This window comes from Lissotriton helveticus, chromosome 5_1 (assembly GCF_964261635.1).
Source record: "Lissotriton helveticus chromosome 5_1, aLisHel1.1, whole genome shotgun sequence".
NCBI lineage: Eukaryota > Metazoa > Chordata > Amphibia > Caudata > Salamandridae > Lissotriton > Lissotriton helveticus.
In genome coordinates this window covers 2,113,737,974-2,113,760,051 of record NC_136065.1, presented here as the reverse complement: position 1 = coordinate 2,113,760,051, position 22,078 = coordinate 2,113,737,974, and the positions used below count along the sequence as shown (strand labels likewise).

The following is a 22,078-nucleotide window of genomic DNA, read 5'->3' as shown; positions in this document are numbered from 1 at the left end:
ATCGGACCACGTACAAGAAGGGAAGCAATTTAGGAGCGCAGAGTTCAAGTTCAAGTGAGACAGAACCAAGTTCAACATTTGCAAAACTGGATAATTGGAAGTGATAAGTTTGAAGCAGTAAGGAAAAAAGTTAAAAACCAAGAAGGGGCGTCACACTGCCCAACATGGAGATGGAAAAAAAAGTTACATTTTTTTTTAGTACATTACGCGTTGAAGATGGACAAATGCCAATTCAATCTATTAGAGTAAAGGCACAGTAGGTTGCAACAGCCTCCAAAAGGAAGTCATTGTTATCATCAGAAAATAATTCAGCCATCCAATTTAATAAAGGGAAGGAACATACATGTTTTTCGATAACTGGAGCCTCTAGTACCATCAGAGGACAACTCGCGTATTCTTCGAGATAACTGCATGCCAGGAAGTCATGTGCAGCCGCACATATATTCCAATTCCCTAGCACTCCATGCGCCACCGCTCAGGCCATAATCCTGATACCAGAACAGTCTAACTCATGAACCACTAAGGGACTCATTAGTCGATCATAATCCAGGATAGGAGACACTGTTTTGCAGAGACACAAACCCAGAGCCCATTCAAAACAGCAATCCAGGCAATGGAACACAGGTTGCACGCATGTAAAGTAGGAGGACCAGAAGGATAATCCATAGGCCACACTTAAAGTGGCCAGAGGTAGCGTTCCATAGTTTTCAAGCATCCGGTTGCGCAGCTGGAGCAGCCGGGGCAGGCCGTCTTGTGACACAGATTGTGCAGCCTTTTTTGAGCAAGCAAATCAAAAGCAGCACCCCAGCAGCCAAGGCAAAAATTAATGGTAACCCACTGAAGATGCTGGAAAAAATAGAATGAAAAAATGCCGGTATTACACCAAATTTAGGGGCCGATTATGATGGCGGACGGACCTGAGTCCGTCCGCCACCATAGAGCAGGAGGGACCTCCGCATTGCCTGCGGAGTTCCCTCCTGTGCAATTAGGATGTGACCGCCACCCTGGCGGTCACATCCTCTATTTTTACCATTGCGGCGGGTGCGGCTTCAAGCTGCATCCGCCGCAATGGTAAAAATGCATACATTGCATTTGTATGCAGAAAGCGGCAGGCACCGTGCGGTGCCTGCCGATTTCTGAATACAAATGCAGGGGGGTACCATAGGTACCCCCCATGTGCACCCCCCACCCCCCCTTCACCTAGGGGGCCCGCAACGGGCCCCCGCAGTGAAGTTACACATGCTTTTCCACGGCGGAAAACCCGCCGAGGAAAAGCATGTTTTAAACCCCTTCCTAATATGGCGGACGGTGTCTGAGAGACACCGCCACCATATTAAAGCTTTTCCACCGTGGTTGTAAGCCAACCGCGGCGGAAAATCTGCGGACGGAAACCAGGACCCACCAGCCATCCTAATGTGGCGGTGGGTCTTTGGTGGGTCCGCTGCGGTTTTTCCTCATCCTCCGGGCCGGCGGTGGCTTCCGCCGGCCCGGACGATGCGGAAAAACCGCAATCATAATAGGTCCCATAGTTTGGAATGAGGGTACAAGGCCAGAGCTTACTACTTTGAGAAAATGCGCCAAGCCAGTTGTTGACGAGGCATTGAAAATTGTGTGAATCAAAGCGCTGAAATGAAGTGGGAGATCAGTATTTAAAAGCGCATGCACCTCGGTGCGGGTGTTTGCCACGTGAAGGACACATCTTTTACGGGAAGAAGTAAGGGCGACTTCTTTCTGGGACAATAGAGCCCTTATTCTATTCATCTTGTTGAACTCTGCTTTCAAGGTCGGAATGGATGGCCAGATGGATACACCGAGTATCCCATGCGGGGGGGAGGGGAGCACATTTTCACAGCAAACCACACGTTGGGAGACGGTCACAATGTACGGAATCCCTGCCAGCATACCGCATCAAGCTTCATTATTCAAAAGTAAATAGGTACCGTTAGCTAGCTGCGTGAAAGTTGATGTCATAGCTGGCACTGTATTACCTTTTAAAATGCAGGCTAAATTTGACGCTTGCGTGTTACACAAGCCGTGCAATTGTATTCTCCTGCAGACCAGTGAGTGATCAGGTGTAGAAGTGCACTCCTTACCTTTTACATAAACTTCTTTACTGTCCCTCAGGCATCTATATGCAAATGGCAGAGACCAAACTTCATGGAGATAGGCACTTCCCAATGGTTCATATCTGCCTATGGCATAGTGTTTCATACATGAACTGAATTTAAACAAGGAAAAAGGCAGTGTTATTAACCAATGAATAAGTCATACAGAAGAATTAGATTCAGCAACAGAAAATGGTAAAGGTTCCAACTTTTCAATATGCAAAAGTGAATATGCAGCATCCTTTATGGACATGAACTGTTGTTTTTCAGTCAAATTAAACTGCAAAAATAAAGAGGAGGTAGTCCCAAGGCACTTTCCTAGTTTTAAAGTTTGTAAAATCCAAGCAAACTGCATTATGGAATGTAATTGATTTTGACCATGGTACAAAACAGACATTTCATCCTGTTCAATATCAAAAACAGATGAAACAATATTATCTAATGTGTAGATTCTGGAAGACAGAGTATTAATGCTATTATCAACGACTGCAAGCACTTTTTCCAAATTAGCTTGATCATTAGCCCTTAATCTAGAAGCAGCTTCAATTTGAGAGAATTTCCAAACTTCGTTGTAAATAGCATATATCCATCTCTTTGACCTGCCTCCTACAGGGCCTTTAATAAAGTCAATCAAATCCACATTGTCAGTCAATTTGGACAAATGAAGTTTAACTGACGCTGAAGTGGAAGTTTAAGCCTGTTCTGACACAATTTTCCTACTGAATTGGTAGTTACAGAATGGGCGTTTTCAAAACGGGGATCCACCCTAACCTGTATATAGCCAGAGGACAGACCCACAAAACGATGTTGGCATGAAGCTGAACTTTTCTGCCATAATAACCAACCTTGGGCATCCAAGCTGGGAAATATTAAAGGAGGAATTTGCAATTAGGGACTGCAGTTCATCAAGGGACGTATCGGTGTGATTGTACCATGTAGGGTATTCGCCCAAATTAGGAACGGAAGGGGCATTTAATTTTTTAGATGTAGCCAATCCAAAGCAAGTAGTTTGTGAAATAGTCGAGTTCAAAAACAACATATGGTTCGGGATGAGACGTGCATGATGCAAAGCTTCAGTGCCTTGCACTTTTCAGCTTTTAGAACCCCAAAAAGATTTAAGATCTATAGTATTTTTCCACAGCTCATAGCCCCCTATAGCTAATTGATCGATAAAGGACTTCGAATACAGCAATTTAGTGTGGGTGAGTCTAACTTTGGAAGAGGACTTAGCAGTCATCTTAAAATAAAAGGCATCTGGAGTGGATTGATTAAAATCAGTAAAATATGTAAACTTCTTCAAAAGAGTTTTCGAGCTGCCTTCAATGGGTGCCGGGCAATGTTACCATTGTGTATAATAAACCACATTTCTAAATGTGTTTGGTTTATGCAGGAAATGACTGCCATAGTGTTGGTAGCAGAATAAGTCTCCATAATTAGCCGTGTCTAAGTACAAATCTTCAGCATTAAAAGCAGCATAATATTACAAATCAGAAAAAAGAGCCTCTACGGCTTGGACATCCCAATCATCAGAGTGTATGTTTTCTTTTACAACATCCCCAATTGAAACACGAAGTACATTGGGGACATTTATAACCTCTGTAGGGCCATGAATCTGGAATTTAACAGCATCCCATGAAATCCAATCTAACACTGGCCAAGCCGTGATGTTGACAAAAGTCTGGTCCCTCTTCATGATGTTGGACGAGAAGTGGGGTGCCAAAGTTCCATCAATTAACCTAATTGTAGATCTTTCTTTAACATATTGTCCATTTACTAGACGGAAAAATACAACCACAAATCCAATCGACATGAATAAAAAAATAGAAAAAAGCACCAGCCAAATGTAAGTCCAAGGGGGTATAAAAAATGTCTTTTAAACCAAACAGCAAAAATAGACTCTTTCGAAGGGGAACTCAATGTTGTAGAGTTAGTGTCAAATTAAAAACGTGACTGGTCAACTGCACATGTTTGCACCCCAGGCAACGATACATCTGTGGGAAAGGTGTTCTAAGGATCTTCATGAGGATCACCAGGCGGTGGATTTAATAATGGATTAGTAACTGTTTGCATCTCGATAGCAATGTCAGGCCTGTTGGTATTTGCTGAGGCCAAAACAGAATTTCTCAGCATTGCTGAACAAAAGACCGCTGGAGTCATACTAAAAAGAATCGGCCACTCATTGTAATTTGACATTGTCAATGGAGATGTACCTGTTATCCTTGCGACCAGGAAGTGGAGGTAAAATTACTGTTCTTGTACCCTGCAGTCCAAGCACAGGAACTGGTGCACCTAGTCCACCTTCTCACAAACCAGGTCACCGACTCGGGGCAGCCAGCCACCTACCGGAATCTGAAGTGTTTGATCAGTTGTGGAGGGCAAGTGTTCCTTTGCAAGACTGTCACAAGTCTCTGGTAGGTTCTGTAATACAGCAGAATGCACATCTACGTCAAAGGGTGCGGCTGACGCCGCCATGTCTAGACCCTCAAGGTCAGGGACAAACATTTTTATGCCAAAGAGCATTTCGTATGGGATTCGCCCACCCCGAGACCTTCTAGGGAGATTATTAAGTGCACGTTGAATGATATACAGATGGGCCAGCCAGTTTCTGCCAGTACCTAAAACCCTAGATGTCAAGGATTGCTTTAAGTCACAGTTCATCCGCTCCACAACTGAATTGCCCACAGGCCTGTATGGAAATAAAAATGTGACCTGCACCCCCAAAGACCTCATGGCTTCCTTCTACGCCTTAGAGGCGAACGCTGGAAGCTGGTCAGAATGGTGGGTGCCACATGCAAAGATTCCCAAAAAGACACGCAAATCTCTGATGACAGTTCAAGCATCAGCACTGCGTTGTGGCCAGAGCCATATAAAGCGTGTGCACAAATCCACTGCAACTAAAATGAACTTATAAGCAGTATCTGAGGAGAAAGGACCGCAGTGATCTAAATAAACACACCCAAGTGGTTTATTAGATATATACAGCTGTATTTGTGGTGGATGCGCAGCAGTTGAAGGTTTAATCTGCTGGCAAATGTCACAAGTAAGGACATAATCACGCGTTTGTTTGTACAATCCTCGCCACCAGTAACGTTGCTGTAAAATAGATACAGTCGCTGAGACGCCCGCATGAACCGAGGCCATGCCCTCGTGAGCAGCTGTTATCAAGGAAAGCTTAGGGTCCACGTTGGGAATCAATCTGTCACCAACGTCTTTAATTCTCACAAAGGGAACTTTATCAGGACTTAAATGATAAGAGTATTTAGAAGGAAAACTCTAGGGTAATTACGTCCCTTCTCTGTTGCAGCAATGGCTGCCAAGATGTCATCATCAATCTTACTTTTAGAATGTGTAACTGCTGCTACTACAAAAGTTACCACTGCTGTCTTTGCTGTCTAGTGGAGTAGTGTGGCTCACTGGTTAGAGGCAGCAGGCCTGAGAGCAGAAGTCGGCCCGGGACCAGGGTTCAATTCCCGACGCGGCAGGGTCGTGGACCTTGGTCAGCGGACTCGATAATTCTCGCTTCGGTGCTTACTCTAATCAGGGGTTCCACTCGGCAACTCTGGGCATTAGCTTGCCTAATCTCCACAACGGCCCCACCAATTCCGGGGATGCCTGGCTCCACCTTGGGGACTCCCAGCAAGGGACTATCCCACAGGGAAAGCCAGGACGGGTTCCCCAGAGTTATACAGCGCCGGGACGCCCCGTTGCTGGGGCAGCTGTGCGCTTTACAAGTATACTACATTTACATTTACATTTACATTTTCCGCTTCATCAGCAAGACCGTTACCAACAGTGTGTACTCCTATGAGAGGCAGACGTTCTTTAAGTTCTGCAACTCGAACCCATAGCATTTTGTGTTTGATTGTGCTACCTTTGGAATTACGATATTCATTCTGAGTCCAAAAGAATAAATTGTCATTGAAGGATTGAACACAGTAGTAAGAGTCACTTACAATTTGAGTAGTCACATGGGGATCAGCAAACTCCAGTGCAAGCACCAGGGCACGTAGCTCTACCAACTGGGCAGTACAGTCCCCTAGTGTCTGTGTGTGCACGACATCGGACTTGAATACTCCATTCACCATGGTACCCACCACAGTTGCGCAGGCCGCTGAATAAGCATGCTTAGAAATTGTCGCCGGTTGCGCTGAAACGTCAGTGTAAATGATACAATGGTCATCAAGCGGGCGCAAAGACAAAGGAGCAGGATGAACAAATTCATACTGTAAGTACTCCTGAGTCTGCGATCAGGAATCAAAGATGAACGTGACATCCGGAAACGTCAAGGATGTAGCCCATTGTATCCAACGAGGATGCAAAGCTTTTGCATTTGGTACACTGGCTTTTGTCACTGCCTCAAGGGCAGGATACGGTGTAACAACCAACCTGCGTTTCCCCTGCAACAGCGCTCTCTCTTTTAAAATCGCCATCTGCACTGCAGTCAAAAGATTTTCAAATGAGGAAAAATGCATTTCTGCCGAAGTGTACAAGTGTGACTTGTAAGCAATAGGAACTGTGTCTCATTCATTAAATGTTAAGTACGTGAAACCCACTGCACCCGGCACAATTCATATTACCAGGTTTGTGTGGTTATCACATGTCAGTAAGTATTTAGGTTCAAGAAGATCAGACTGCAAAGATTGCAGTATAGCTGAATGTTCTGGCAGCCAGTAGGATTTGGTAAAAGTTGGTTGTATGAAGGCATATAGTGACTTGATACGCTGGGCATAATTGGGAATGTAAGTACGCCTGAACTCAAAAAACCCAGCAAAGATTGTAGTTTTTTCAGAGTTGTTGGAGCACGCGACTGTGTGCATTTCTCCAGGAAGTGAGGTGCTAAACCTCGATCTTTGTTGTTGAGCTCATAGCCCAAGAACAACACTGTATACTCAGCAATGTATGATTTTGGAAAGTTAAATTTGTAACCGAAGTCCGCAAACATAACAATGATGTGGCCAGCGCGACACAGATGCGGCCATAATTCGTCGCCTGTGAGATAAATATCATCAGCATACGAGTATGCATCAGGGTCAAGTCTCTCTAACAGAGGGACAATACGGGCGGCAAAGACGCCTGGGCTGTTTTTATAGCCCATGGCTAATCTTTTGAACTGTTTTTGTTTGCCGCCAGTGAAAGTGAAAGCTGTCCATTGACTACTAAGAGAGGATAGGTTATGGCTAAAAAAGCCATTAGATATGTCGTCAAGTGTGGTCTTAAACCTTTTTCTCACAAGACTATTAACCAGGGCAGAACTGGGAGTATTCTGTACCGCGCAGGTCCGACAATGAGAGCTCAAATGCCGGAAATCCAATATTGGCGGTATGACCCATCAGGTTTGGTTACAGTGAAAAGAGGATTATTCATGGGTGACTCACATGTTTCAATCACACCTTGATATTCCAATTGATCAAGGATTTCTGCAACGGTAGCTTTCGCTTCTCGCCACATGGGATATTGGGGTTGAGGCTGTGGCATAGACTGCAATGGAATCTCATGTCTGTGCGATAGCTTGTCCCATCCACATTGAGTACAGTACAAAGCTGGTGCAAGCACCTTAGCCCCCTCTTCTGCAAAGCTCTGCGCATGCTCCTTCGGCACTATGTGTGCGAAACTAGGGAGGATTACCTGTTCTCCTCTAGGAGCAGCCAAAACAAAAGGTGGGGGCGAGTCTGCCTCCGCTAACAAATTGTCATATGTAGAGGTCAGATTTTCCCCCAAAATCCCTTTTATTTTACGTTGTATGTCACCTTCACTTAAGAGGACTATTTCATATAGTCTGTCAGGGGAGCCACTCTAGTGTCAGCTGTCTCTATGGTGATGAACATGTTAGTTGCTGTCACCTTCAGATACCCACGCAGTGCTTGCCACACTACTGTAACCTCTGCTGCACTGTCTAGCTGTGTCAGCGCCCATGTCAGGTTCCGAAGCTGTGTTCTCACTATCCGTGGCATACCTTGCGGTTAACAAAGCAACCAACTTTTTCTGAAACTGGGGGCATTGACGTGGAATGTCGTCCTGCTTGCCTTTACCTTCTGTCTGGCGGGGCTTCTTGCGTCCTTTTGTGGTACCCTGGCCTCTGCCGCGTTCTCCTCCACCGTTTTTTGAGACCGATGTTGCCTGTAAAGAACGAGGAGAACGTTGATCAGGAACCTGAAATCTATCAGGAGACTTAATACTCGCGCAGTAAGGCAAATCATATGTGCGCTCAGTAGACACAGGTATTGGTGTTGCAGGACGCGACCCTTGTTTCTGTTGCTGCTTCCCCTGCTTTTTATTTTTCCAATTTTGTTTAGGAAAAACCGGACGGTCGTCTTTATTAGACTTAGCCGTCTGAGTTTGCGGTTGAGCTGCTGTTTTAGCAAAAGGCTTAACACCCAAACTATTGCAGCCAATGGTCATATAAGCCTCCACAATAATTTTCGGCAACTGCCGGGATTTATCGGCTTCAGAGACATTGCGCAAAGCATTAGACACCTGAAATTTTACAGCATCTCCCTTGACATTAGCAGGGATGAGATCGGAAACTACGTCAAACACTCCGACAAGTCTCATTCCCAATTCCACAACCGCCTCCAGACCGTGTTGATCCAGAACATGCTTGATCACGGAGGGAAGGACAGGCATAGACGGTGTGCCGAAGTACCTTGCGTAGAATGTCGCAAATACTTTACCCCAGGGCTCACAATCTGTTACCTCCGGTACTAAGCCTTTCTGCAAACTAATGGTCAGAATCCTGTGTTTCTCAACAGGAGTCGCATTAGGAAATACTACTTCCAGTTGGTCAAATTTCTCGGCAAGCCAAAAAGGCATATGTCTTTATCTTGGGGGCTCTTGCCCATAACCAAATTAACCATGACAAGACAAATTTTTATCCCAGCCAGTCCAACTGGTTGCGCCGCAGCACCAGGTGCCCCCACCTGGATGTTGCGGGAAACGTATTGCACTAAAGCCCTATGTACTCCAACGATGAAGGCATAGAGTAAACGTAACTCAGCTACAGTGACTGTTTGATAACGTGGATGTGGTGTGAACATGGCCAAAACTGACCAAGTGGCCCCAGGAATACATAAGGGACCTAACCGAACCGGCGTTACCGAGTGGGGAAGGGCGGCATTAAACCAAACTTGATGCTGCCAAGCAGAAAGATGAATCTCCTGTGTCCTATATGGTGCATAGCCCGCAGGCACCACCGTGTGCGCGTACTTATGGAATGTACCATTATCTGCATTTGCAGCAGGAAACGTAACCCAAGAGTAGAAAAGCTCAAATAGGTATGCTGCATCTACACTAACCACAAAGAGCACCGCCATACTTTCAACGGGTACCCCATACTGAGTTAAGTGATTCCGGAGTGGTTCTCAACTATGCAGGGCTATGCCAATGTCACCCATAAGGACACAGCATAGAAAGAACAATCTAAATGAATTGTAGCACAAATGGGTAATAATTCAAAGTATGAACCTTTTTAAAATCTCAAGCTTGAATGAACCTATAATTTATCCATATAAGTAGGTTAATCCGTCACTACTGTCAACCGGAACAGGAGTGAGGGCGTCATGGACTATTATGAGCACTACTTGAGGGTCTCGAATATAAGACCAAATGTTAGGTGCGCCATGTTGTGGGGATTCTGCTCATGCACAGAACTATGCACAGGAAACCAGGACCTCAGTGAATTGTGGTATACCAAAAAACCCACCCCAGTACCCAGAACCCGTATCCGACTAGCATCTGTGTCTCATTAGCTCTCCGTCCTACAGCGCAGCTACCAATGATTAGACAACCCAGAACATGCGACTTAGGGTACTCTCAGGAATGGTGGGAATCAAAAACACTCTTTTGTTTTTAGTCTCATACCAGTCAACAGCGTGAGTAATCAGAGACACAGTAAAGTTTAAAATGTTTATTTTAATGACATGCTCTAAGATGCAGTATTTTGGCTAACATAAGCAGGCATATGATTAGAAATAATACAATCAGCATTGTTACAATTCCATAAAACACAACAGAGAAATCATGTCACAATGATAGAGGAAACAGGTCCTATAGCGCCTAGTTAACCACCCTCCCCTGCTAGGAACTAGGTTTTATAATAAAAGAAGGTCTCTTAGGCTTGAATGGGGAACCACATACCTCCAAGATCAGCAGAGGTGAATCACATCACAGGATCAGCAAAGCACTCTGTCACTGGAAAAGGTTTTTCTCCAAGTGCCCAAATCATGCATGCAGTGCAATATTAAAGGAACTAGAATTTCACTTGATTGCAGCTGTGTTCATGTTGTGTCTAGAGCGTGGGCCGATCAACCTGAATAAGAGCATACGTTGTTATGGTGACCTTGAAGGTGGTTCAGCCCTTAGACTGCTCCCATGGTTGTCTGTTGTTACACGTCAGTGTCATCTGATGGCGGTGCAGCCCTAAGACTACTCCCATGCCTGTCTGTGGTTACACTTCAGTGTCATCTGATGGCGGTGCAGCCCTTAGACTGTTCCCATGGTTGCCTGTGGTTACCCTTCAGTGTCATCTGATGGCGGTGCAGCCCTAAGACTGCTCCCATGCCTGTCTGTGGTTACACTTCGGTGTCATCTGATGGAGGTGCAGCCCTTAGACTGCTCCCATGGTTGTCTGTGGTTACACTTCGGTGTCATCTGATGGCGGTGCAGCCCTTAGACTGCTCCCATGGTTGTCTGTGGTTACACGTCAGTGTCATCTGATGGCGGTGCAGCCCTAAGACTGCTCCCATGCCTGTCTGTGGTTACACTTCGGTGTTATCTGATGGCGGTGCAGCCCTTAGACTGTTCCCATGGTTGCCTGTGGTTACACGTCAGTGTCATCTGATGGAGGTGCAGCTCTTAGACTGCTCCCATGGTTGTCTGTGGTTACCCTTCAGTGACATCTGATGGCGGTGCAGCCCTAAGACTGCTCCCATGCCTGTCTGTGGTTACACTTCGGTGTCATCTGATGGCGGTGCAGCCCTTAGACTGCTCCCATGGTTGTCTGTGGTTACACTTCGGTGTCATCTGATGGCGGTGCAGCCCTTAGACTGCTCCCATGGTTGTCTGTGGTTACACGTCAGTGTCATCTGATGGCGGTGCAGCCCTAAGACTGCTCCCATGCCTGTCTGTGGTTACACTTCGGTGTTATCTGATGGCGGTGCAGCCCTTAGACTGTTCCCATGGTTGCCTGTGGTTACACTTCGGTGTCATCTGATGGCGGTGCAGCTCTTAGACTGCTCCCATGGTTGTCTGTGGTTACCCTTCAGTGTCATCTGATGGCGGTGCAGCCCTAAGACTGCTCCCATGCCTGTCTGTGGTTACACTTCGGTGTCATCTGATGGAGGTTCAGCCCTTAGACTGCTCCCATGGTTGTCTGTGGTTACACGTCAGTATCATCTGATGGGGTGCAGCTCTTAGACAGCTCCCATGGTTGTCTGTGGTTACCCTTCAGTGTCATCTGATGGCGGTGCAGCCCTAAGACTGCTCCCATGCCTGTCTGTGGTTACACTTCGGTGTCATCTGATGGCGGTGCAGCCCTTAGACTGCTCCCATGGTTGTCTGTGGTTACACGTCAGTATCATCTGATGGGGTGCAGCCCTTAGACGGCTCCCATGGTTGTCTATGGTTACCCTTCAGTGTCATCTGATGTCGGTGCAGCCCTTAGACTGCTCCCATGGTTGTCTGTGGTTACCCTTCAGTTTCATCTGATGACGGTGCAGCCCTTAGACGGCTCCCATGGTTGTCTGTGGTTACCCTTCAGTTTCATCTGATGACGGTGCAGCCCTTAGACGGCTCCCATCGTTGTCTGTGGTCACCCTTCAGTGTCATCTGATATCGGTGCAGCCCTTGGACTGCTCCCATTGTTGTCTGTGGTTACACGTCAGTGTCATCTGATGGCGGTGCAGGCCTTAGACTGCTCCCATGGTTGTCTGTGGTTACACTTCAGTGTCATCTGATGACGGTGCAGCCCTTAGACCGCTCCCATGGTTGTCTGTGGTTACACGTCAGTGTCATCTGATGGCGGTGCAGCCTTTAGACTGCTCCCATGGTTGTCTGTGGTTACCCTTGAGTGTCATCTGATGGCGGTGCAGCCCGTAGACTGATCCCATGGTTGTCTGTGGTTACACTTCAGTGTCCTCTGATGGCGGTGCAGCCGCTTAGACTGCTCCAATGGTTGTCTGTGGTTACACTTCAGTGTCCTCTGATGGCGGTGCAGCCCTTAGACTGCTCCCATGGTTGTCTATGGTGACACTTCAGTGTCATCTGATGGCGGTGCAGCCCTTAGACTGCTCCCATGTGAGGAAAATAATTTTTCGATCAACAATCATTTTTAACAGGACTCCATTGGTTTTTGCATTGCCATCTCGTGGCAAACACTTTCACAGAACCCACCTGGTCGTTTTTCCTGATGTACGAGGAAAATTCTATCAGCACGACAAAAATCAATTTTTGCAGGCCTGCATTTCTGCCCAGGAACTGTCACCCGGCCAACCCCCTGTTCTCTTCAGTTCATCAGATAGCCACATGGCCCTCAGCCCTAGTAAATGATTCATTTTTCCTCTCCTGCTCCCAGCCTGATAAAACATCCTTGACACAGTGATACTGGTTATCTAGACAATGGTCTGACTGCTGGACGCTAATCAGGGTAAATAAACAAATGAATTGAAAGACCAGGCTTTGATCAGGCAATTGAACAATGACCTGAAAGAAAGAGCCCTGATCAAAGCAGAGTGGACAATGCTCTGTGTACCAAGCCCTTGACCAGGTCACCAACTACAAGCATAGAGTGGACAATGCTCTGTGTACAAAGCCTTGACCAGGTCACCAACTACAAGCATCGCCTTGATCAAGCTATCAACTACAAACACTGCCCTGATTGGACAATGGACTAACAGCCAAAAGAAGGGTATGAGAAATGTATAAAAGGCTTGTAAGCTACAGAGTAAAGTAGCAGCCTCCTGGGTTTTGTCTCTGACTAGCTTGGGACTCTGTTGCATAGCCCGGGCTATTGAAATAAATCTGGGTTCCTCCTGCAGACGAAGGCTCCTGTGTCTCCTTTTACTACGTATGAAGGGTATGGAAGATTTGAGCTGTTCCCCCGCCGCCGAGACCCTGTAAGTGGGTTAATCCGGTTCTTCACATGGTTGTCTGTGGTTACACTTCATTGTCATCTGATGTCGGTGCAGCCCTTAGACTGCTCCCACGGTTGTCTGTGGTTACCCTTCAGTGTCATCTGATGGCGGTGCAGACCTTAGACTGCTCCCATTGTTGTCTGTGGTTACCCTTCAGTGTCATTTGACGGTGGTGCACCCCTTAGACCGCTCCCATGGTTGTCTGTGGTTACCCTTCAGTGTCATCTGATGGCAGTGCAGCCCTTAGACCGCTTCCATGGTTGTCTGTGGTTACCATTCAGTGTCATCTGATGGCGGTGCAGCCCTTAGACCGCTCCCATACCTGTCTGTGGTTACACTTCAGTGTCATCTGATGGCGGTGCAGCCCTTAGACTGCTCCCATGGTTGTCTGTGGCACTTCACTCGCCCCACCACTTTCAAAGGGTACCATCTGCCCCGTGTAGCCTTCATCAGGGCTCGAGTCGGGGGTACCCGCAGGACACGGCGTCCCCCCAGTCTTTCACAGGGTGGACGCCGTCCCCCTGCAAAGAAGTTGGGTCCCACAGAAGTATGCTGAACTTGTCCCGGTGTAATTTTCAGACACCGGGACACGTTCAGCAGCGCCTGCACGTTGCCGGCTTTCCATTCCCAGCAGCAACGTGAGGAGACTTTTTTCACCTCCAACAGGGCCTTAGTTAAGGGGCCATCCAGCCTCCTTTTTTTTTATATGCTGACTGGGGGCCACCTGGAACTTTACATTTAAATGTAAATGCCACAGAGGGAAACAAAGGCACACAGCTTGCCTTCTCTTCACAGGTACTTAAGAGAGGCAGCTTTTGCCTTTGTTCTGTCCCTGTATGTAAATGCAGACCCTGTAAGACTGTCAGATGGGTTAGTCTGTCCCAGTATTTGCACAAATTATTTAAGTAGCACTATTTTGTTTCTTTTATATCGCTACATCGTGACGTCATCCGGTCATTTGCATATTGTCTTACTTGGTCAGTCCCCCCACTTCTTTTTACAGGACTTGTGCCCTGGGCTTCATCCTTCCACTCACACACCTTTGACAGAGCAAGCAGGGTCCCTGGCTGGGAACAAGCTCTGACTGCTCGAGCCCTTTGACAGAGTGAGCCCCCCTAATCCCCACCCCCTCAACCTGAAATGATGGCTCGAGGGCGGAAGTGCAGCGATATTTAAATGGCGTTTAACGGTCAACCAATGCCTACTTTATTGGTTAATGGCTCGAGCCCCAGACAAGTTAAAGCGCTAATAACGATTCATTGCAGCCAGATAATTGCTGCTGCAGCCGGTTTTACAGCCTGAGTGCAAGAACGCCGACTTGCGTAATTAGCAGATACTTGCTGATTGGCCCGTTGGAAAATTATACGATCGGCAGGAAATTTACCCTGGTTGACGCAACCCTGTGCTGGCTGTCTCCAGACCCTGTCCCGCCGGGCTGTATGACAAAATATCACAACATAAGAATGTTGTGTAAAAAAATCTCACATACTAAAATATCGACTTTACTTACGTTTGTATGTAAACTGCCAAAGTAAAGTGTCAAAATGATGGAACAAAATATCACCAAAACCAAGGTAAGAATAAAAAAATTCAATAAGTATAGCATCATAAGTAATATATTAAAATATTCAACTTGAAAATAATAATGTAATTAAAATGTTATAGTTTGACACGTAATGTCAATGTCTACGTGAGTGTGTATGTATATATATATATTCACTAAAAAAACAAAGGTTACAGGGGCGTTATAGTTAGGATTAGATTTCACTTGTACAAAACCAGTTAGATTCAGCAGTTATAGTTACCTGAGCCAAACATAACTTATGCCCCCGCAATTCACTGCTTATGACCTCACATATTACATCACTGATGACATGGTCAGTGAGATCACTGATGACATCACTGATGACATCTCAAATGACATCACTGATAACATGATTCAGTGATTCTGAGTGTTTTCTAAAGGCTTGCGTGTTAAACTTATATACTAAGATACTACCAAAGTTAAATTAGTATACCTTGTGTACTACTAATGAGTGATACTATTTCTAACATATATTATGTAAGTGGCTGTGTGACTCTGAGTATCCATGTGTGAGAGGATGTGTGAGTGACTGGGTGTATAAGTGGGCGTGTGAGTAAAGTATGGGTGAGTGAGGGGCTGTGTGATTAGCCGTATTGGTGAGTGAGTGGCTGTATGGGTAAGTGAGTGGCTGAATGGGTGAGAGACTGAGTATGGAAGTGGCTGTATGGGTGAGTTAGTGGCTGTTTGAGTGAGTGTTTGACTAAGGGGTTGTGGGAGTGGCTGTATTGGACAGTGACTGTATGAGTGACTGTATCGGTGAGTGAGTACGTGTGTGAGTGCTTGAATGGATGTGTTAATGGGTAAGTAAGTGGTTGTGTGGGTGTGTGAGTGGCTCTGTTGAGAGGCTGCATGGGTATGTGCCTGGGTGTGTGAGTAGCTATATTGGTGAGTGAGTGGGTGTGTGAGTGGTTGTATGGAGGAAAGAGTGGCTGTGTGAGGAGGTGTATGGGTAAGTGAGTGACTGTGTGAGTGAGTGGGTGTGTGAATGGTTGTATGGGTATGGATGTGTCAGTGGGTATATGAGAGTTTGTGTCGGGGTGGGAGGGGTTCTGTGGAGGATGTCATCAGTGATGTCATTTGTCATGAGTGATGTCACTGACCATGTCATGAATGATGTTATATGTGAGGTCATAAGTAGTGCATAAGTTATAGTTAGCTCGGGCATTTATAACAGCTGATTTTTACTGGCTTTACAAGAGTGAAATCTGAGCCTAACTGTAACGTCCCTGTAATCTTTGGTTTTTCAGTGCATTTCTAAGGGTTTAACATTATTTTTCCTAACTATGACATTCCTGTAACCTTTGTTTTTTTTTAAAGTAAATTTCTACTCTTTTTTATGTTATTTCCTAACTATAACATCCATTAAACCTTTGGTGTTTTTTCGTGAATTTCTAACGTTTTGTTTTATTTTAGGGCCTAGCTGTAATCTTTGAGAGTGCATCTGTGAGTGAGTGCATGAGTGTCTCAGTGGCAGCGGCGGTTTCTGTTTGAGGGCGGGGGAGCATACCCCTGCCTGCTGCCAGCAGTGCAGGAAACATAAAATGGCAATGAAAAGACTTTATTGCCATTTTATTTTTCCGACGTGTGCACTGCAGCAGCCAACTGACCCTGAGCCCAGAGACAACCGGGGCGTGCAGCAGAGGACAGGTGCAGTGGCTGGCAGGTTACTTCAAAGTGTGCATGCCACTGTGGTCGGCTGTCTTTCGCCGGCCAAAGTCACATGCGCACTTTGAAGCTCTCCACCCAGCTGTCTTAGACTGATCTCTTCAGCCTTTGAAAGCTCCTCGAAGCCCTCCCCTCGTGATGAGGGGGGCGTCACTGATAGCTTGAGACCTTGGCGCTTCCGTTTTAAGTCCTGAAGTGGCCAGGGCCGAGGGTTTATCATTGACAAATCAGCACAGATGGAGGGAGGGGGGCAGAAGTCTCACTTTGTGATGAAGTAGGGACTGCCACCTCCTATCTGAGAGAAGGCCACAGTCCCAACCCTTCTGGAACCCCTGAGGCTCCCCCCCCCCCCAGGGACGCTGCAGAAGGTGTTATGTTTTTTACTGCTTGGTATGTGCATGCATGTGTGTGTGTGTTTGTCTGAATGTATGTGTGTTTGTGGCTGCGTGGTGTGAATGGGTGTGTGTACTTGTGAATGGTGGGTGTATGTGTGCATGCTTGTGAGTGCATGAGAGTTTGAGTGTGCATGTCGATGGTGAGTACATGTGTGTGCCCCCCTTCCCCCTCCTGCTTGAATTACCAATCGCCCCTTCTTAAATCCTTGGGGGCAGATTTACAAGCTCCTTGCACCACTGTTCCATCACTTTTAACATGGGGAAAGTGACGCAAAAGTGGCGCAAGGGGCTTGTAAATCTGCCCCTTGGTGTCCAGCTGTGTCTGTTAACTGCAGACAGGAATAAAAGTGGACTCTAGACACCACCAGGCACATTTCCAGAGAGATTTTAGAATCAGTGTAATATCTCAGGTTTACAAAACGGTGCGGCTTAGATTGTGGTGAAACAGGCCCAAGCGTTCCCTTTCCTGCAAGGACCTACAGCGTGGAACAAGTAAACCTGCTGCCAAACATATCTTCGTTTTGTTAGTCATATGTTTCTTTGGAAAGAGATGGAGAAGGGAAGTCAGTTCTCGTTTTCTTACTTTGAAATGCGGCTGTAATTCTGTTCAGTGACCTGTCTCTCACTCTAGCTTCTGGCAGCTCACACTGCGGCGACAGAACTCGGCTGTAATAACTTATTACATTTGAGAAGCCCCCTCATTTCTTTATTGCAGGCAATAGAGACACAAGTCGACTGAATGAAATTAGAGATGGGCTTTTGTAAAGGGATTGCAGTCGCTCGTGTTTTATAAGAACATTAGAGACAGGCCTTTATCCAGGGATTGCAGGCTCCCATGTATTACAGTACCATAAATAAAACTTTATAAATAAAACATGGTTACCCAATCCATACTCTCTCTCTTTCTCGCTCTGTCTTTTTCTCCCTTCTTATTCCATGTCTATCTCCCTTCCCCCTCTCTTTATGTCTAGCTCCGTCTCTCCTTTGTCTTGCTCTGTTTCTCTTTCCCTCTTACTTGCTCTATCTCTCTTTTCCTCTCCTGCCTTCTCTCTCATGATGCTTCTTATCTATCACTCCTTTTCTCTTAATCTTGCTGTCGCTCATTCATTCTCTGTCATTCTTCCTGTCTCTCTCCTTCCCTCTCACTCTGTCTCTTCTCATTCTATTGGTCTTTCTCTCTTCTTCCCCACTCTTATGTATCTTTCTTTCCCTTGCTCTCCCCCTCTCCCTCACCTTTACTCTGTTTCCTTCTCTCTGCTTTCCTCTCCCTCCTTTTCTTTCTTTCTCTTTTGCTCAGACTTTTCCTCCCTTTTTCTTCCCCCTTTCTTCTTTTCTCTTTACCATTTAATTTCCCACTCTCTCCTTGTATTTCCATTTCTTCTTTCTTTCTGTTCCTCTGTCTCTATCATTTTCTCTCCCTCCCCCTCTTTATACATCTTTCTCTCCCTTTCTCCCTCTCTCTCGCCCTATTTCTACCTCTTTCTCGCCACCCCTCCTCTCTTTCTCCTTTACTCCCCCTCTCTTTATATCTTTCTCTTACTCCTCCTCTCTCCCTTACCTTTACTCTGTCTCTTCCTTTCTTTCTTTCTCTCCTCCTTTTCTCTTTCTTTCGCTCCAGCTCACACTTTGCCTCTCTTTTTTCTTTCTCCCCATGTATAATCTTTGTTCTTATCTCTTTGCCCTTTTTCTTTCCTACTCTCTCCTTTTATTTATATTTCTTCTTTCTTTCTGTTCCTTCGTCTCTGTCGGTTTCTTTTCTCTCTCACTTCTCTCGCCCTCTCTCCCATCCTCTTTCTGCCTCTCTCTCTCCCTCTCCTCCTCTTTCTGCCTCTCTATCTATCTCTCTCTTTCTCCCTCTCTCTCTCCCTCTCCTCCTCTTTCTGCCTCTCTATCTCTCTCTTTCTGCCTCTCTCTCTCGCTCCCTCTTTCTGCCTCTCTATCTCTCTTCCTGCCTCTCTATCTCTCTTCCTGCCTCTCTATCTCTCTCTCTCTCGTCTTCTTTCTGCCTCTCTATCTCTCTCTCTCTCCCCCTCTTTCTGCCTCTATCTCTCTCCCTCTCTCTCTCCCTCTTTCTGCCTCTCTTCCTTGGCTCCTCTTTCTGCCTCTCTATCTCTCGCCCTCTCTCTCCCCCCTCTCTCTCTCTCCCTCTCGCTTACTCTCTCTTTCTGCCTCTTCATCGCTCTCTCTCTTTCTCTTCCTCTTTCTGCCTCTTTATCTCTTTCTCTCCCTCTTTCTGCCTCTCTCTCTCCCCCAAGCCTCTTCTTTCCGCCTCTCCATGTCTCTCCCTCTCTCTCCCTTTCTCTCTCTCCCTCTCTCTCCCTCTCTCTCTCTTTCTTCCTCTTTCTCTCTCTCCCTTTTTCTGCCTCTCTCTCTCTCCCCCAAGCCTCTTCTTTCCGCCTCTCCATGTCTCTCCCTCTCTCTCCCTTTCTCTCTCTCCCTCTCTCTCCCTCTCTCTCTCTTTCTTCCTCTTTCTCTCTCTCCCTTTTTCTGCCTCTCTCTCTCTCCCGCGCCTCCTCTTTCTGCCTCTCTATATCTCTCTCTCTCCCTCTCTCTCTCTCTCCCTCTCTCTCTCTCTCCCTCTCTCCCTGTCTCTTTATCGCTCTCTCTTTCTCTCCCTCTTTCTGCCTCTCTCTCTCCCTCTCTCTTTCTCTCCCTCCCCTCTCTCTCTCTCCCTCTCTCTCTGCCTCTTTATCTCTCTCTCTTTCTCTCCCTCTTTCTGCCTCTCTCTCTCCCTCTCTCTTTCTCTCCCTCCCCTCTCTCTCTCTCTCTCTGCCTCTTTATCTCTCTCTCTTTCTCTCCCTCGTTCTGCCTCTCTCTCTCCCTCGCCTCGTCTTTCTTCCTCTTTCTGTCCCCCCTCTCTCTCTCTCGCCTTCCCTCTCTCTCTCCGTCCCCCCCTCTTTCTGCCTCTCTCTCTTTCACTCCCCCTCTCTCTGTCGTGGCTGCTCCCACCCTTCATCTGTCGTTTTCTATTTCTCTCTCTTCTCTCTCCTCCTCTGTGTGCCTCTCTTTCTCCCCCTATTTCTCTCTCCCTCTCTGTCCCCCTTTCTGCCTCCCTCTCTCTTTTACTCCTCCTCTCCCTGTCCCGGCTGCTTCCACTCTTCATCTGTCGTTTTCTCTTTCTCTCTCTCCTCCTCTTTGTGCCTCTCTTTCTCCCCCTCTTTCTCTCTCTCTCTCCCTCTCTGTGCCTCGCTCTCTTTCACTCCCTCTCTGTGCCCCGGCTGCTCCCCCCCTTCAGTTGACCTATGCCTTGTGGCCGAGGCTCTGACGCTGCTCCTTTCTCCACAGATCCGGCTCGGGAGAGTCTACGAGACCCGCAGTTCGCTGCTCCGGAAGTACGAGCCCCCCACAGAGCCGCCCCCGCTGTGGCAACTGCCTCGCTTTCAGAAGGTAGGTCTGTGAAGCCGATGGGGGGGGGGGGGAGGGGTCACCCCTCGCAGGAGGGCCCTGGGACATGTTGGGGCTGACAGCAGGGGCAGGCGGGCTCCTCGCAGTGTTTGAAGTTGTTCAAGGCTTGAAAGTCCCGGGAGCTTAGATGACCTCTGCAGCAGCGCCTGGAAACAAGCATCCTAGGACCGGTTTCGGGCATTCAGCCCTCATCAGCCAGGATAGCTTGACTCCAGTGGCATGGAGAGCACTGGACTCACGTCTGAGCATACCCGTCCCACTCGAGGTGACAAATGCAAAAACAACAGGTGATGGACAGAATGCAGAACAATGTCATACATTCACCCGAGTACAGAGATCTGGTCCTAAATCCATCGTTTTATTGTTCACCATGCCTTTCCAGTTTGAACCCAGCCATATGCAAATCAGTCTTGACTCTGTGCAACATGGGAAAAGTCCAGCCCGAACTTCCAAGCCAGGTCCTCCCTGGACTGGAAACAAGCATCCAAGGACCTGTTTCAGGCATTCAGCCCTCACCAGCATGGATAGCTTGATTCCAGTGGCATGGAGAGCCTGGGACTCACGTCTGAGCATACCCGTCCCACTCGTGGTGACAAATGCAAAAACAACAGTTGATGGACAGAATGCAAAACAATGTCATATATTCACCCCAGTACAGAGATCTGGGCCTAAATCCATTGTTTATTTGCTCACCATGCCATTCCATTTTGAACCCAGACATATGCATACTGTCATCTTGTGTGTTTTGCTGTTCTCCCTATGTGGGAAGGGTATGCCCAGACGTGGGTCCCATGCTCACTACGCCACTGGAGTCAAGCTATCCTGGCTGATGACGGCTGATAGCCAGAAACCGGTCCTTGGATGCTTGATTCCGGTCCAGGGAAGACATGGCTTGGCAGTTCGGGCTGGACTGTTCCCAAGAGGCACAGGGTCAAGACTGATTTGCATATGGCCATGTCTGAACTGGGGTGCCATGGTGAGCAAAATAACGATGGATTAAACCCAGATCTGTGACTGGGGGTGAATGTTTTGCCATTGTGCAACATTCCGTCCATCATCATGTGTGTTTTGCTAAGGGGAGAACAGAGCAGCTATAGTTGATTTTCCCATTTTTGTATTGGCTGATACTTAAAATACTGGTCATGATGGTAAAAAAAACATCTAGGTGGGAACTCTTGCTGGTCTCTCTCGCAGACTGCCATCGGGCGCTGTCGGTTGGGGTAGAGGTGGGCAAGTCAACAAATTAACAGGGAGAGCTGAGTCAGAGCCGAGCTAAGGGTCTGGCTTGGCTCTTAGAGCCCGTGCATGAGCCGAGCCCTGAAAATATTTTCTGTGCAAATTATACAACAAATATGACCTAAAATATGATACGGTCTCTTCATAATTCAAAAAAGGCCATTTCTTTAACATGTGGAAGCTTTGACAATATGTCACATTATAGCTCTGCACTGAGAAGTACTTAGAAGTGATAGTTTTTAAACATGAACTTACAATCATTTCTGCCCCAGCCCAGTGCCACTAGTGAACCAAGAGGCAAGAGAGCTGTCACGTGGATTCTGTATGTGGCCCAGATTATTATAGAGCAACATTAGTCTGTTAAATCAAACACAAGATGCTTTGTAGAGTTGGTTTTCTGATTAACATATTTGAATGTGCTTCCATGCTGGGAAAATGCAGAAAAACGAGGTTTGGTGAACTAAACTATTTGCCTAAGGTCACACAATTTAAGTGGGGAATCTGTATTTATCCAGGTTTTATAGTTTCACTTTGTACAAATCAGCCACGGAACAGCTATCT

General features: G+C 46.8%; 1 protein-coding gene across 1 annotated transcript in view; it reads left to right on the top strand.

Annotated features, from left to right (window-relative positions):
* CFAP77 (cilia and flagella associated protein 77) overlaps positions 1-22,078 on the top strand; it is an 846,033-nt gene that overhangs the window by 737,443 nt on the left and 86,512 nt on the right. Inside the window, exon 5 of the mRNA XM_078641538.1 lies at positions 20,162-20,263. Coding sequence (XP_078497664.1) covers positions 20,162-20,263 — 102 coding nt within the window. The remainder of the gene's footprint in view (positions 1-20,161; positions 20,264-22,078) is intronic.